This window comes from Acomys russatus, chromosome 18 (assembly GCF_903995435.1).
Source record: "Acomys russatus chromosome 18, mAcoRus1.1, whole genome shotgun sequence".
NCBI classification, from domain to species: domain Eukaryota; kingdom Metazoa; phylum Chordata; class Mammalia; order Rodentia; family Muridae; genus Acomys; species Acomys russatus.
Window position 1 is genome coordinate 556,865 of NC_067154.1, and position 13,656 is coordinate 570,520.

Here is a 13,656-nt window from a genome sequence, read left to right on the forward strand (position 1 = left end):
CAATTTGTGATGTGACGAATACAATTCTACGCAATGTTCCACAGAAAATTGCCTTCCAAGGTTGCCAAGCCGTGTGTGGTGGTGGCTTCGGGACACATTTCGTTCACCTCGCCCTTACGCTCTAGTCGCCCGCTCTCGGGATGGTTGCCTCGGGGTTCACGCGACCTTGGTTTCCTTCTTGTGATCACCCCTAGGGTGTGTAGCACCTCCGAGACCGCAGTAAGTATCGGGCCAGACCTGGGAATCATCCCGCGGACTCGCCGGCCTGCAGTTCCCAGCAGCCCTATACTTCCGGCCCCGAGCTTCCGGCCCCGCCTACGCGGCGCGAAGGCTTGTGGGAGTGGCTTCCTTGGATTCGCGCCTGGCAACGGCTGGGCGTCCACCTCTGGCCTGCAGAGGCTCAGGCGTCGCGTCTTCCCCAGGCCCACTCGTGGTCAGCCCGCTCCCCTCGGCGCGAGGTAGGAGATGGGTCCCGCTCCTCGCGGCCACCCTCCTTGCTGCCCAGCTGTCAGCCCTGTGCGTGAGCGGCGGCGGGGTCGCGTGGGCAAGCGGGCTGGCGGCGCCCAAGCCCGCTCCGGCGAATTCGCTTCCGCAGACAACACTTTCTTAGTGCTCCTTCTCAGGGGGTGGACATCCCCGCTCCACCTGGCGTGGCCACCCGGGCCAAAGTCACACGCTTGGCGATGCCACGGCACCAGTGAAACTTTTAGAGTTTCACAGTGGGTAACGGTTAACATTTGTAATACCACGGTACCAGTGAAACTTTTAGAATTTCACAGTGGGTAACAGTTAACATTTGTAATACTTGCGTCAGGCCAAGCTTTGGAGTGAAGGCAAAAATACAGAAAAGAATGCATAAAGCACAGGCTTACGAAGATAAAAACACCCGTTTTCCCTGGATGCCAAACTTCCTAGGTGCTCATTCACGCATATAAGATGGTATATTTGCATTGTAGCTAAGCCATTTCCCTATTTTGTCATCTTAGACTAATCGTTGCTAAATAATCGTTATGCCGAATTGTTCAGGGGAAAAGGAAAAAAGCCTGTGTACGTTCAGTCAAGACAGTTTCCCCCAAAATGTTTTCAATTTGCATTTGGTTGAATCTGAGTATGCACAGAAAAAGATATCTGGCTGACTTTTCTGTTTTCCCAAGATTACCACACCCCCCACCCCCCACCCCCGCCAGACAGGGTTTCTCTGTGTAGTCTTGGCTGTCCTGGACTCGCTTTATAGACCAGCTGGCCTCGAACTCACAGCGATCCACCTGCCTCTGCCTCCCGAGTGCTGGGATAAAAGGTGTGTGCCACCACCCCAGGCTTCCCAAGAATCTTAATAAGCCTAAAACTCCACTTTTCCTTTTTATCTTCAACTCTGGTTGTGAACTTTGGAGAAACTACCATAGACATTTTGAGTGTGAACTGTCTACTAGAAATGCTATGTTGTACTATGTTAGCTACTCATAGTTGTTAGTAAAGCATTTAATCTTTCCTAGCTTTGCTTTCTACATCTTTAACATTTGTCTATTGGTCTGTTCAGCTATATATAATGTCTCTCAGGTGTGTGTGTGTGTGTGCGCGCGCGCACACACACACACGTCTGGTTATAACCCAGAAGAAAGGTCTAGTTCTAAAAGCGGATTGTTTCAATACCTTATTAATAAGCAAAATTGACATTAGAAGGGTTTGTAAGCAGGAAGTTCTGCAACATGTTATTTGAAAGTGTAGTCCCTGGAACTTGTTTTTTTTTAAAAACAAAACAAAACAAAAAAAATTCTAGGGTTGGGAAGATGGCTCAGTCGGTAAGCTTGATGAAAAAGCATGAGGACCTGAGTTGATCTCCAGTACCCACTTAGAAACCTAGTGTGGTGGCTGTACATGTTTGTAATCTCAGCTTTGGAAAAGTGAAGGCAAGAGGATTTGTGCTCCTTACTGGTCAGCTAGCTTGGCCAAATCTGAGCTCCGGGTCCCAGGGAGAGATCTTGTCTTAAGAAACAAGGTAGGCAGTGCCCTAAGAGGATGACACCCAGGATGACCTCTGTCTCCACAGGCACACATTTACACCTCTATGTGCACACACATCCAGGAGCTCTCCACACAAAGAAATTCACACCCTGGCTGTCAGAATAACTTGTAGCTGTTATTGCAGTGCCTGGGAGGTAGAAGCATGAGTTCAAGGCCAGCCTTGTCTACATGATGAGTTCAAAGCCAGCCTAGGCCACATAAGACCCTGTTTCAGAAATAAAACAACCCCGCCCTCCAAAAAAAAAAAAAAAAATCCCAATAAATTTACTTTCTGAGGGATCAAAGGATCTGCTTCACTTAAGATTTTCAGAATTTTCTGGGGAGCAGCAGTCTGAAATGAACAGACCTTTAAGCTTTTGGTGCATGTTTGAGTTTGAGAGCTACTGGTTTAGCACAGTATTTCCCTCTTCTCTATAGGGGATATAATCAAAGACCCATGTAGAAGTTTAAAGCCTCATATCATACTTTTTTTTCCATATACATACATACCTGTGCTAAATTATAAATTAGGCACACAAATTATAGAGATTAACAGCAAAACAAAATTATACTATACTGTGTTAAAAGTAATATAAATGTTTCTATAAATATTTTTGTCATCCTGTGTTCACTCTTCTTTAATAAAGTGACTTGATACTTAAAGGGAATACTTTATGGCTTCTCTTTGAGATGCTTGAATTGCCAATGTCTCTGTTCTTGTCCAGTGATGAGCAAAACTACACCGACTATGATACGAGAGCCTGGTAACTGAGATAGCTGCTGTGTGGCTAATGGGCAGGTAGCCTCTACAGTGTATACACACTGGAGAAGGGAATGGTTAACATCCCAAGGGCATTGATTAGGATGGTGTAAGGTTTGAGCACCCTGATCAGAAGCTGGGACAGAGTTCCTGTATGACCCAGCAGTTCCATACCTAGGTTTATACCCTGTAGAACTGAGCAGTGGCTCAGCAGCTATAAGCCCCTGCTGCTTTCCCAGAGGACCTGAGTTCAGTTTCCAGTCACCCATGTTGGCCAGCTCCCAGCACAGACACATAAATTTTAAAAAGAGAATGTTCATGTAAAAACTTGTGTGTAAACATTCCTAAGAGCCCAAAAGTAGTGCCAACCCAGTAGTCATTAACTAAAGAATAGAGAAGCCAACTGTTGTAAATGTATTACTCAGCCATGAAAAGGAATGCAGTATAAATGAAACTGCGCCATAAATCCCGAAACTATGCTGAATGAAAGAATCTAGACATAAGTGCTAAATGCTGTATGGTTTTATCCACATAAAATGTTGGCTAATGTATAGAGGCAGGAGGATGCTTAGTGGCTTTCAGAGGCTAGGGGAAAGGAGGAATAGGGAGTAATTGCTAAAGAGCCTCATGTTTTGTTTCTGTAAGATGAAGAAAATGTTCTGAAATTAGCAGTAATGGTTGTACACCTTTTGAATATACTGAAACACAATGGCTGATAGACTTTGTTGAGACCTAAGCTGGCTGCTAAGTTGCTGTGTAGCTGAAGCTGACCTTGAACTTGTGAGGCTTTTGCGTCTACATAGGGTGGTATCATCCACACCCTGAATGGTATTTGGAAAGGAGGGTCTTGATCTTTTAAGACTGGTTCTCAACCTATGGATTTTGACCCCCTTGGGATCGAATGGCCTTTTCATAGGGGTCATCCAAGACCATAAGAAATATTACAATTCATAACTAGCAAAATTATCGTTATGAAGTAGCAATGAGAATAATTTCATGGTTGGGGTCACCACAGCATGAGGACCGGTATTAAAGGGTTGCAGCATTAGGAAGGTTGAGAACCACTGGTTTTGTTTGTTTTTGTTTTGAGGTTTTGGTTTTCTGTTTTGTTTATTTGGTTGGTTTTTCAAGACAGAGTTTTTCTGTGTAGCGTTGGCTGTCCTGGACTTCCTTTGTAGACCAAGCTGGCCTCAAATTCACAAAGATCGCTTGCCTCTGCCTCCTGAGTGCTGAGATTAAAGACATGTGACACCACATCCAGCTCTGAGAACCACTGTTTAGGAGAACTGAAGTAAACAGTGAACATGGTTCACTATAATACTGACTCAGAAAATGCTACACAACTATGCAAACTCAGAAGTTCAAATCTCAGTTTCTATTGGGTGTTTACCCCAAGCTCTTGGGAGGCGGAACCAGGAAGATCTTGGCAAGCTGGAGGCCAGCCTGGTGTATATACTTAGTCCCAGGCCAGCCAGGGTTACATAGTGAGATCTTGTCTCAAAAGAGAACAAAACAAACAAATTGAAAACAATCCCCCAAATCACACAAACAATAAAAAACAGTTGTGAAACTGACCAGGTCATCAAAGGCAGGCATTTAAAAAAAAAAAAAAAAAGCCACCATGTATTTGAAAGATGTCAGTTTAAAGAAACAGTTTGCATTGCTTAGGATATGGTGGAGCTGGTCGGTGTGCCTTGTCCAAACAGTGGGCTTGACACCAGATTGGTAGCCTAAAAAGAGTGCTGAATTTTTACTTTGCATGTTAAAGCATGCAGAACAATTCTGAACCAAAGGTTTTGTGTTGTTTGATTGTGTATACGTGATGAGGGTGAGGAGTGAGCACACCCATGGAGGTCAGAGGGCAACTCTGTAAAGACTGTTCTTCCATTCACCTTGACACAGGCTCTGGGGATGAAACTCAAGTCACCAGGCTTGTGTGCCAAGCACTTCTCTCTCTCTCTCTCTCTCTCTCTCTCTCTCTCTCTCTCTCTCTCTCTGTCTCTCTCTCCCCCTCTCTCTCTCTCTGTCTCTCTCTGTCTCTCTCTCTGTCTCTGTCTCTCTCTCTCTCTCTCTCTCTCTCTTTTTTACTGCATCCTGAACTGAGGTATAAGTACAGATTTCCTGGCTATTGAGCAGGTGAACAAAGCCCCCAGGGTGCACTGGACTTTTAGAGTTTGTGCTGAGCTCCCTGCACTAGCAGAGGAGACTGCACAGGAGGTTGGTCCTAGGAGAAACCAGTGAAGGAAAACCTACAGGAGAGATGTGCAGAAAGTGAAAGCAAATACAATTTAAAATCCCCAAAGCATGACTTTAGGATTCAAAAGGTTGTGAGACACCACATAAACTTGATATTATGCCAAACAGTAAGAGTAAGTGGAAGTTTCTTTGCAATTTACTGGCACATCTAAGATACAAGTTAGATATTGCAGCTGAGTGCTGTGTTTTGACTAATTCCCTTCCCTACTACCACTTCTAGTTTTCCTTAAACACGACTTGATTTCATTAACATTTTAGGGACCTTTCCCAGATGTGCACATAGTTAGTACATTTAGCACGTCTCCTACAAGTACACTTTGTATTGACATGTTTTTCTCTCTATTCGCATCTTTCTCAGCACTTATTATGGAGACTTCCAACTGTGCAGCAAAGCTTAGAGACTTTGTTTTGACAGTGACTCTATTTCTCCCTGGTGCCTCCCATCATTTTCTACACTTCCTCACTATATACCCACTTAGCTGTCCCTCTCAGTGCATCTTCTTTTTGTGCTTTGCAAAGTAAATCACAGACATAAACTTTCCCCTAAATACACTGCATATGTCTTATATTTCCACATTTGTTAAGATTAATTTTGTTTAAATTTAATTTTGATATAGTTACAAAAAAGAGCAGAACTAAGTACATAGTTGCTAGGTTTTCTAGGCAGAGGCCCTACCATGGTGTTACGCCCCCAGCCCCTTTGCTGGGCTCTCACCTTGTATGCCAGTGTAACCCAAATCCTTGTGACTATAGAGAACATTTATCATCATCCCATAAAATTCTCTCATGCCCATTTTCTTTTTTAAAAAAGATTTAATTATTTATTATGTATACAGTATTCTGCCTACGTGCATGCCTGCACACCAGAAGAGGACATTAGATCTCATTATAGATGGTTGTGAGCCATCATGTGGTTGCTGGGACTTGAACTCAGGACCTTTGGAAGAGCAGCCAGTGCTCTTCACCTCTGAGCCATCTCTCCAGCCCAATGCCCATTTTCATTCACTTACTACTACCCAGCCCCAAGAAGCAGCCATGTCTGACTGTTTTCTACTACAGAGTGGTTTTGCCTCTTCTGGAATGTCACAGAAGTCAAGCGATGCCCTGTGTGTTCTTTTCTGGAAGGCTTCCTTCCACACGGTACCTATGCCATATTCCCTGTTGTCGTGCATTGTCTAGTTGGGCCTAGCACTCCACTGCACAATAGGCCACGTTTTGTTCATCCATTCCGCCACAGGGCACCTGGGCTGACCATTTGGGGCTGTTAGGAATAACACTGCTATAAAACATTCTTACATTAATATTTTGGTGCACATATGTTTTCATTTCTGTCACAAAAATACTCTAGAGTAGAGTTTCTAGGTCATAAAAGGTTAATAGTATGAAGCAGCAGACCTTTCCCCAAAGTTGTAACATTTTATGCCCTCACTAATGATGTACACACAGCTACAGGTCTTCCGGTTGCCCTCCATTCTTGCTGACCTTGTGTGTTGTTGGCCTTTATAATTGGTGCTGGGCTGGGGTATAATGGGGTTTGCCTTACATTCTAATTGATTGTTGCTTTTTTTTTTCCCCCTGAACTTAACCTCTGTGAAAATCAGGGTAATCACCTGTAGCCTTCTCGTTGCCTGTAACTTACACAGAAGGTGTGGAGCAAATATGAAATGAGGGTAGTAGATATGTATTTTGACAGTTTGGAGAATTTGAAAAAAAGGATAAAAATGAATTTGATTGACTTTGTTTGAGCTAAGAATTATTTCTCAGGACTGGGTGTTACTTGTAGCATGCTTAGCATGCACAAGGCTCTGGATTCAACTCCTAGCATCAGAAAACGAATTCTTATCCCAGGAACACTTTTATTAACAGGTACAAATGATGGAAAATGTGCACCTGGCACCAGAAACGGATGAGGACGATCTTTACTCTGGTTTTAATGACTACAATCCAGCCTATGATACAGAGGTAAAAAACATTTGTTTACATTGGTCTTTTGTTAACCAATTCAGCTGATTCATGAGGACTTTGGGTTTAAGTTATTTTTTGTTTGTTTTTATGTATTTCAGACTAAGTAAAGTATTAAGAACTAGAAAAGTGCTTGTTGAAGAGCCCCCATAATCCTACTAATGGCAGTGGCTGAGCAGAAGGAAGCCCATGAGATAGCGTATGTGACTGGGCTAGGATAGCTGTGCACTTGCACTCTTCAGCACTAGCTGTAGGCAGAAGTAAAGCTTACATAACCTGGAGAGACCTAAGATCAGTTTGGATTTCTTTATTTAAAAATTTTTTAAAATATTTAAAATTTTTGTTTTATGGTATGAGTGTTTTGCCTGCATGTATTTATTATTTATGAGCACCACGTCCATGCCTGGTGCCTGCAAAGGTCAGAAGAGGGCATCAGATCCCTGGGACTGGAGCTACTGACAGTTGTGAGCTGTGGTGCTAAGAACCAAAGCCAGGTCCTCTTCAAGAGCAGCAAGTTCTCTTAATCACTAGCCGTCTCCAGCCTCAGTCTGCGTTTGCTTTTCCAGTCTGTGCTGTCTCTTCTTATTTGGTACATGTTGACGTACAAGATCTGGCCATGGGCCCTGAGGCTCATATTCTGGAAATGGAGCTCAGTTGATGGAGTGTTGTCCTGGCATGCAGCCCCAAGGCTCTGGGTTCGGTCTCTAGCACTGTCTTCAAGAACCTTAGAGTAGAGACCATCTTTGTAGTGCTCTAATTTTTAACTGCCATGTAGTTATTTTTCTCATGTTATGCATACATTTTATAGAGAGATGAAGAAATAGGAGTGAGTATAGAGGAGAAATTACAGTCAAGAAGTCTCAGAAATATCCACTTGTGAAACAGATAAGGTAGTGTACACCTGTGACCTTTGCACTTTGGAGGCTGAGGCAGGAAGATCATGATTTGGAGGCCAACCTGGTCTACATATTAAAACTCTGTATCAAAAACCCTGTCCCCCAACACAAAAGATGTAATTACTGTTAACATTTTGTCCTGTTTCCTTTATTTCTGCGTATCTATACGTCTTTCATCATATTTGGGATAGGCAATTTTTTTTGCCTTTTTTCCACTTAACATCATGTTATGATGCTCCGTATGTAAGTAAATAGGTTCTTATGGCTGCATAACACTGAAAATTCTCAGTTGATTAGACTTTTAGTCTTTCAAGACAGGGTTTCTCTGTGTAGCCCTGGCTGTTCTGGAATTTACTCTGTATACCAAGCTGGCCTCAAACTCAGAGATCCGCCTGCCTCTGCCTCCCTCTGTGCTGGGATCAAAGGTGTGCGCCACCACCCCTGGATAGACATATAGACATAATCTCTATCATAGGTTTCTCCCTTCAAGTTTTCTGCTATTGTAAATAACTTTACAATAAAAAATATTCATGAATAATTTCTTTATTTTGACTAAAATTCTTTATGATAGATTACAGAGTGGAATTATTGAATCATAGAAGTATCAGTTTTAAAGAATCAGAACCTGTTTGCCCTTTCAAGTTGTCATGGTATACCTTCAGGACTCAGTTTCAAACAAGAATATAAGACTCCTAAACTAACTACACAGCAAATGACAGTTGGCCTATGCATGGATTTCTTCCATACTGACCAAAGCTGTGAAAGGAGTATTTCAGTATATAACTGACTCATTTGAAATTTGCTTAAGATGTTCATATGCAAGTTAGTAATTAACGCACAAAGAGAAAGGTAAGAGTGTTATTTGTTGTCTGTATTTGGAGCATTGATTGGCTTTGGTGGTGGTGGGGGGAGCATTTGAGACAGGGTTTCACTTGTAATCCTGGCTGTCCTGGACTCACTTTGTAGACCATGCTGGCTTCGAACTCACAGAGATCTGCCTATGATAGGCTATTTTTAAAAAAATTTGCAGTTAGTTAGTTTTCTTGGTTAACCAATTTTTACTAATAGGTCAGAGATCTCAAGAGGCATCTTTTTGTTAAAAGGTCCACCAGAGTAGACTTATCAGTTATGCTGGTCCTTGTCTTTGACTTTATTTTTCATGTAAAAGCCCTCAGTTTTTATGGCTAAGAGTTGTATATACATTTAATTTTTTATATTTGATATGAAGTTAGAATTTTTTATTTGATAAAATCATGTTTTAAAGTTTTTTGTACTAGCAGCCTGGTTATGTAGATATTAGTTTTGATTATCCATAACTTTTTAAAATTAATTGGTAGTGACTATTTTATATACATTGGCTATATATACTTTTCTTAGTGTTTCATAACAAAATACCTCAGCCCACAGGTATGAGGCTGAGCTTCCAGGAGTAGACAGCTGTGTCTTATCTGTATCACATTTAGTTGCCATTCCTTAGAGAAATGTTACTTGGCCATATTACCATTTGTATGGCAAGGCATCATGATGCCGAAGTGTCTACAAGAGACACAGATCACATGGTGAGACAGACAGCCGTAGTGGAGGGGGGGGAGTCATTCTTACTCTTAGAATGTCTGTTCTCTCAGGAACAGCATTGTTACGACTAAGCACTGCAACTCAATAACCTCACTATGTGGCCCCACCTCTTAAAGAAGCACATTGTCTACACCACCACACTGAGGACTGAGCCTCTGTCCTTAAACCTCTGGGAAGGAAGCCACATCCAAACCATGGCAGCAAGGGTGCTTTTCAGGAAGCAGACTGAATTGAATCAAAGGCAAATATGAGGGTTGTGTTCCGTGCATCTGAAGTTAGTATAGAAGCAGGAAGTGAGAGCCACTTAGAAGATGGGCAGTTGGTAAGACAGGATGCTAGGTAACTCAGGAACACACATATCCTGCCTTGACTATAGTCCTTTCCTCAGACTTCCTTGGGGGAAATTAAGGAAAGATCAGGAATCAGAAACGTTTATTTCAGTGGAGATGTTGGTTCCCATCTGCAAGGCAGATTTCTGTTTTTCACTTGGACCAACAGAAAAGGAGCAGAGAAAATATTTGCCTTCTTGCCTGTGGAGAGTATGGCCCTTTCTATCTGGCAGCCTCCTTAGATAGAGACGGTAGTGTGATCATGGAATACTAGAGGAAGGGAGGGGAAAGGAGAGGGCAAGGGAAGAGAGAGCAGAGGGAGGGCAGGAGGGGAGGAAAAGGGGAAAGGGAAGAGAGAAAAGGAAAGGTTTGAATCTCACTCCCAGCTACTAGGGAGAAAGGAGGAAATGTCATGTCCTCCAATGTTTAACATTTAGCCAGGTAATGACACCATCCTCTTTTAGGGGTTTTAATTATTTGAAATGACGTTAAATGATGATAAATGTATATACAGTTCTTAGTCATTAGATTGAATAGCCTCTTGAGATGACCCATGAAAGCCTGGAGGAAAGCCTGGCTGTCTCCCTGGCCAAAGGTACACAGTAGCATAATTAATTATCCTTCTACTTTGGAAGATCTTTTTTGGAAAAAAAAAAAAAAAAGGTTTCTCAAGATTCCAGAGGAGCCAGGCATGGTGGCACATGCTTTTGATCCCAGCACTTGGGAGGCAGAGGCAAGCAGATCAGATCTCTGTGAATTTGAGGCCAGCCTGTTCTACAAAAGCAAGTCCAGGATAGCCAGGGCTACACACAGAAACCCTGTCTCGAAAAACAAAAACAAAACAAACAAACAAAAAGATCCCAGAGGAGTCGCTATTTGGGGGTTAGGAGTGTAGAGTTTGAAGGCAGGAGTCTCTTTTTAGGGTAGGATGAATTATAGAGGGTCTTGACTATGAACCAGAAGAGTTTATGTTTTGTCATACTTATTTTGAATGTTAAATTTGCCTTTTTACTTTAGGAATTGGAGAATGACACAGGTTTTCAGCAAGCAGTGAGAACCAGTCATGGCAGAAGACCCCCAGTAAGCAAATTAAAAATAAAGTTGTAGAAACCATGTCACAGAATTCACCAGTATTAGCCCAGTAATGCTAAGTACATTTTTGTTGTTGTGAAACAGAACTTCAAAATAGTCTCCTCCTGCAGATTTAAAACTCCCATCCATTAAACAACTTCCCAGCTTTTCCTTCCCTGACATCCAGCAGCTACCACTCAGACCTCTGTTTTTCTGACTTTGACTGCTGAGCACGCTCACAGAGGGATCACGCAGTGTTTGCCCATTGGGCGCTGGCACATTTCACTTAGTGAATGGCCTTGAGGTTCAGCATTGTATTCTTTGGGTTGTCTTCTTTCAGATCCATGATTTGCAAAGACTTCCCTCCACTTCTTTGGGCTACTGTCATGTTGCCTGTACTCTCCAATACTCAGGGGTGTTTGGCTCAATGCAGCCCTATTTGTTTGTCTTGTTACTTATGTGTCATGTCCTGGAAATCAATGTGAAGACAAAGGCTGTGAGCTTTTCTTCTGTTATTTTCTCCCAGGAGATTTGTAGTTTTGGTCTTTAATGTACTTTGAATTAATTTTATGTGTGTGTGTGTGTGAGATAAAGTATCAACTTCTTCCTTTTAAATATTGAAAAGGCTGATCTTTCCTTCTTGAATGGTCTGTTTTAGTTTATGAATGCTCACATAAAGTAATTTTACTAGTTCCTAATAATAGCAGAATTTTGCATTGTTTTCAGAACTGCAACTGCCACCTATTCCTTTTTTGTTTGTTCGTTCATTTTTGGTTTTGTTTTTGGCTCAGGGTCTCACCATATGGGCTAGAGTAGCTTTGAGCCTGTTCCTGTGTCAGCCAGGATCACAGATGTGCAGCACCACATTGGCTCAGTCCTTTCTCATTGTTCCCAGTTTTCTGCTAAAACTGCTGGTCTTCTGTTTGGCCCACTAATGTACTAAGCATGACCATGCTCGGCTGGTATTTCTGCTGTATGTGCGCCTTTTGGATAGCTTTCCGTTTGTTTGCCTTTCTGTCTACCTTCTGACCTTGGTGAATAGCCTCTTGAGATGACCCATGAAAGCCTGGAGGAAAGCCTGGCTGTCTCCCTGGCAGACCCTCTCCTCCAGCACTTACTACCTCAGTTTGAATGTAAGAGCTTTGCTCAGCTTCTCAGCCATTCCTGTGAAAAGGAAAGAAGCCTTGAGGGTGAAGAACTGCCCTAGTTCAGGCTCCTGTTCTTCCTATCTTAAGATTCTATCTCTTACATTGGTAGTTCTCTGCTGCATTCAAACAGATTTTTACACTCTACGTGTGTGCTGTCTGAGCATGCATAGGCATAGTGTGCATAGGGTGGTTGGTTGAAGTCTTTCTCTTCTTACACTTTTCCATGGTTCAGGGATTGAACTCAGGCTCTTGGTTTGCCTGATGAGTGCTTTTGCACACTGAGCCATCTATCTCACTAGCCCAAACTTGTTTTTTAACAAACACTTTTTTCTTTTAAACAAACACTTTTGTCTCAGCCTTTTTAGTTGTTCTCAGGAGGGAAGGCACTGTAAAACAGTAGCCCAGTATAGCAAGAGGTAGAATTCCTTATTGAGTGATACTCAGTTATGCTCAACAACTAAAATGTTGAGGATTCACCCACGTGGTCCCTTTTGATTCTAGCTCCAACTGTATGACGTGTTATTTGTAACCTTTGTATGCAGTATCCTTTTTACTTAAAAGTTGAAGAAATTTGTTCTCAAAGATATTAAATATGGTTGAGGGAGAATAGGAATTCAAATTGTACAGACTCCAAAAGCCCAGGTCTGTTGGGGGCTTTGGCTGGTGGTATGCAATGTGCACTGAATGGGTGATGGATGCAAGCATGAAAATTAAGCTTACTTATTGGGTCCTCATGTCATTTCAATGTCCCATTCCTTTACAATGAATTTCAAATTGGCAAAGTGCTGCTCCTTCTCAGCACTTTTAATACCTGAACTCCTTTGTTTTAAAGCAATCATTCTAAGTATAATTTCTTCCTTTCTTCTTTCTTTCTTTTGATCATAATTACATTTCTCTCTTCTCTTCCCTCCAGACCTTCCCATGTGCCCCTTTCCCCTCTCCTTCAAATTCATGGGCTCTTTTATTCATCAATTGTTATTGCATGCATATATGTATATACCTAAATATAGCCTGTTCAGTCTGTATAATGCTATTTGCATATATGGCCATTTGGCATTGGACAACCATTGGCGTGCTCTTCCCTGGGGAGGACCACCACATATGACATACATTAGTGATGAGTCTCTCTGCATTTTCGAGTATGTTGCCTCATCTAAGTACTAACGATGCTCATTTTCCTCCCCAAGGTAACTGCTAAAGTACCAAGCACAGCGGTCAGCAGGCCCATAGCTACAGGATATGGGGTAGGTTCTTTTAGGCTGAAAATACTAAGATGCTTCTTAAATGTATGTAAGTTCATATGAGGCAGTTCTAAATAGTCTGAGTTTTGTCAATTCGTAACCCAATGGTATAGCTATATATATTAAAAGGTCTCGTTTGAGTAATAGCTTTGGATATGTTAGTGAGTTTGATTTATGGACAACTATATTTTATTACCCTTTCTATTTGTAGATCTTTTGTTTGCAGATTGATTTGTGTTTCCTACTCAATATAGCTAACTCTGTGACATTCCCTTCATGAGCTCCACATGAAGTTAGGTGTTATACAAGCATAGTAGTGTTTATAATAACTTAACCCATCAATAGATGAAAAAATGAAATTTAAGAAAATGTTTCAGGGATATATATCTGGGTTTTATCTTATTGACCCTTTGGGGA

At 42.0% G+C, this 13,656-nt stretch overlaps 1 protein-coding gene across 3 annotated transcripts in view; it reads left to right on the forward strand.

The window, feature by feature from the left end:
- The first annotated feature begins 302 nt into the window (after window positions 1-302).
- Window positions 303-13,656, forward strand: part of Ift88 (intraflagellar transport 88) — an 88,972-nt gene continuing 75,618 nt past the window's right edge. For 2 of the 3 annotated variants that reach the window (XM_051160620.1, XM_051160618.1), the window contains exons 1-4: window positions 327-458; window positions 6,884-6,979; window positions 10,797-10,859; window positions 13,186-13,242. In XM_051160620.1, the coding sequence (XP_051016577.1) occupies window positions 6,890-6,979; window positions 10,797-10,859; window positions 13,186-13,242 (210 nt within the window). In that variant the 5' untranslated portion in view covers window positions 327-458; window positions 6,884-6,889. Of the gene's footprint in view, window positions 459-6,883; window positions 6,980-10,796; window positions 10,860-13,185; window positions 13,243-13,656 lie in introns of all 3 variants that reach the window. The other variant, XM_051160619.1, reaches the window with a different exon arrangement.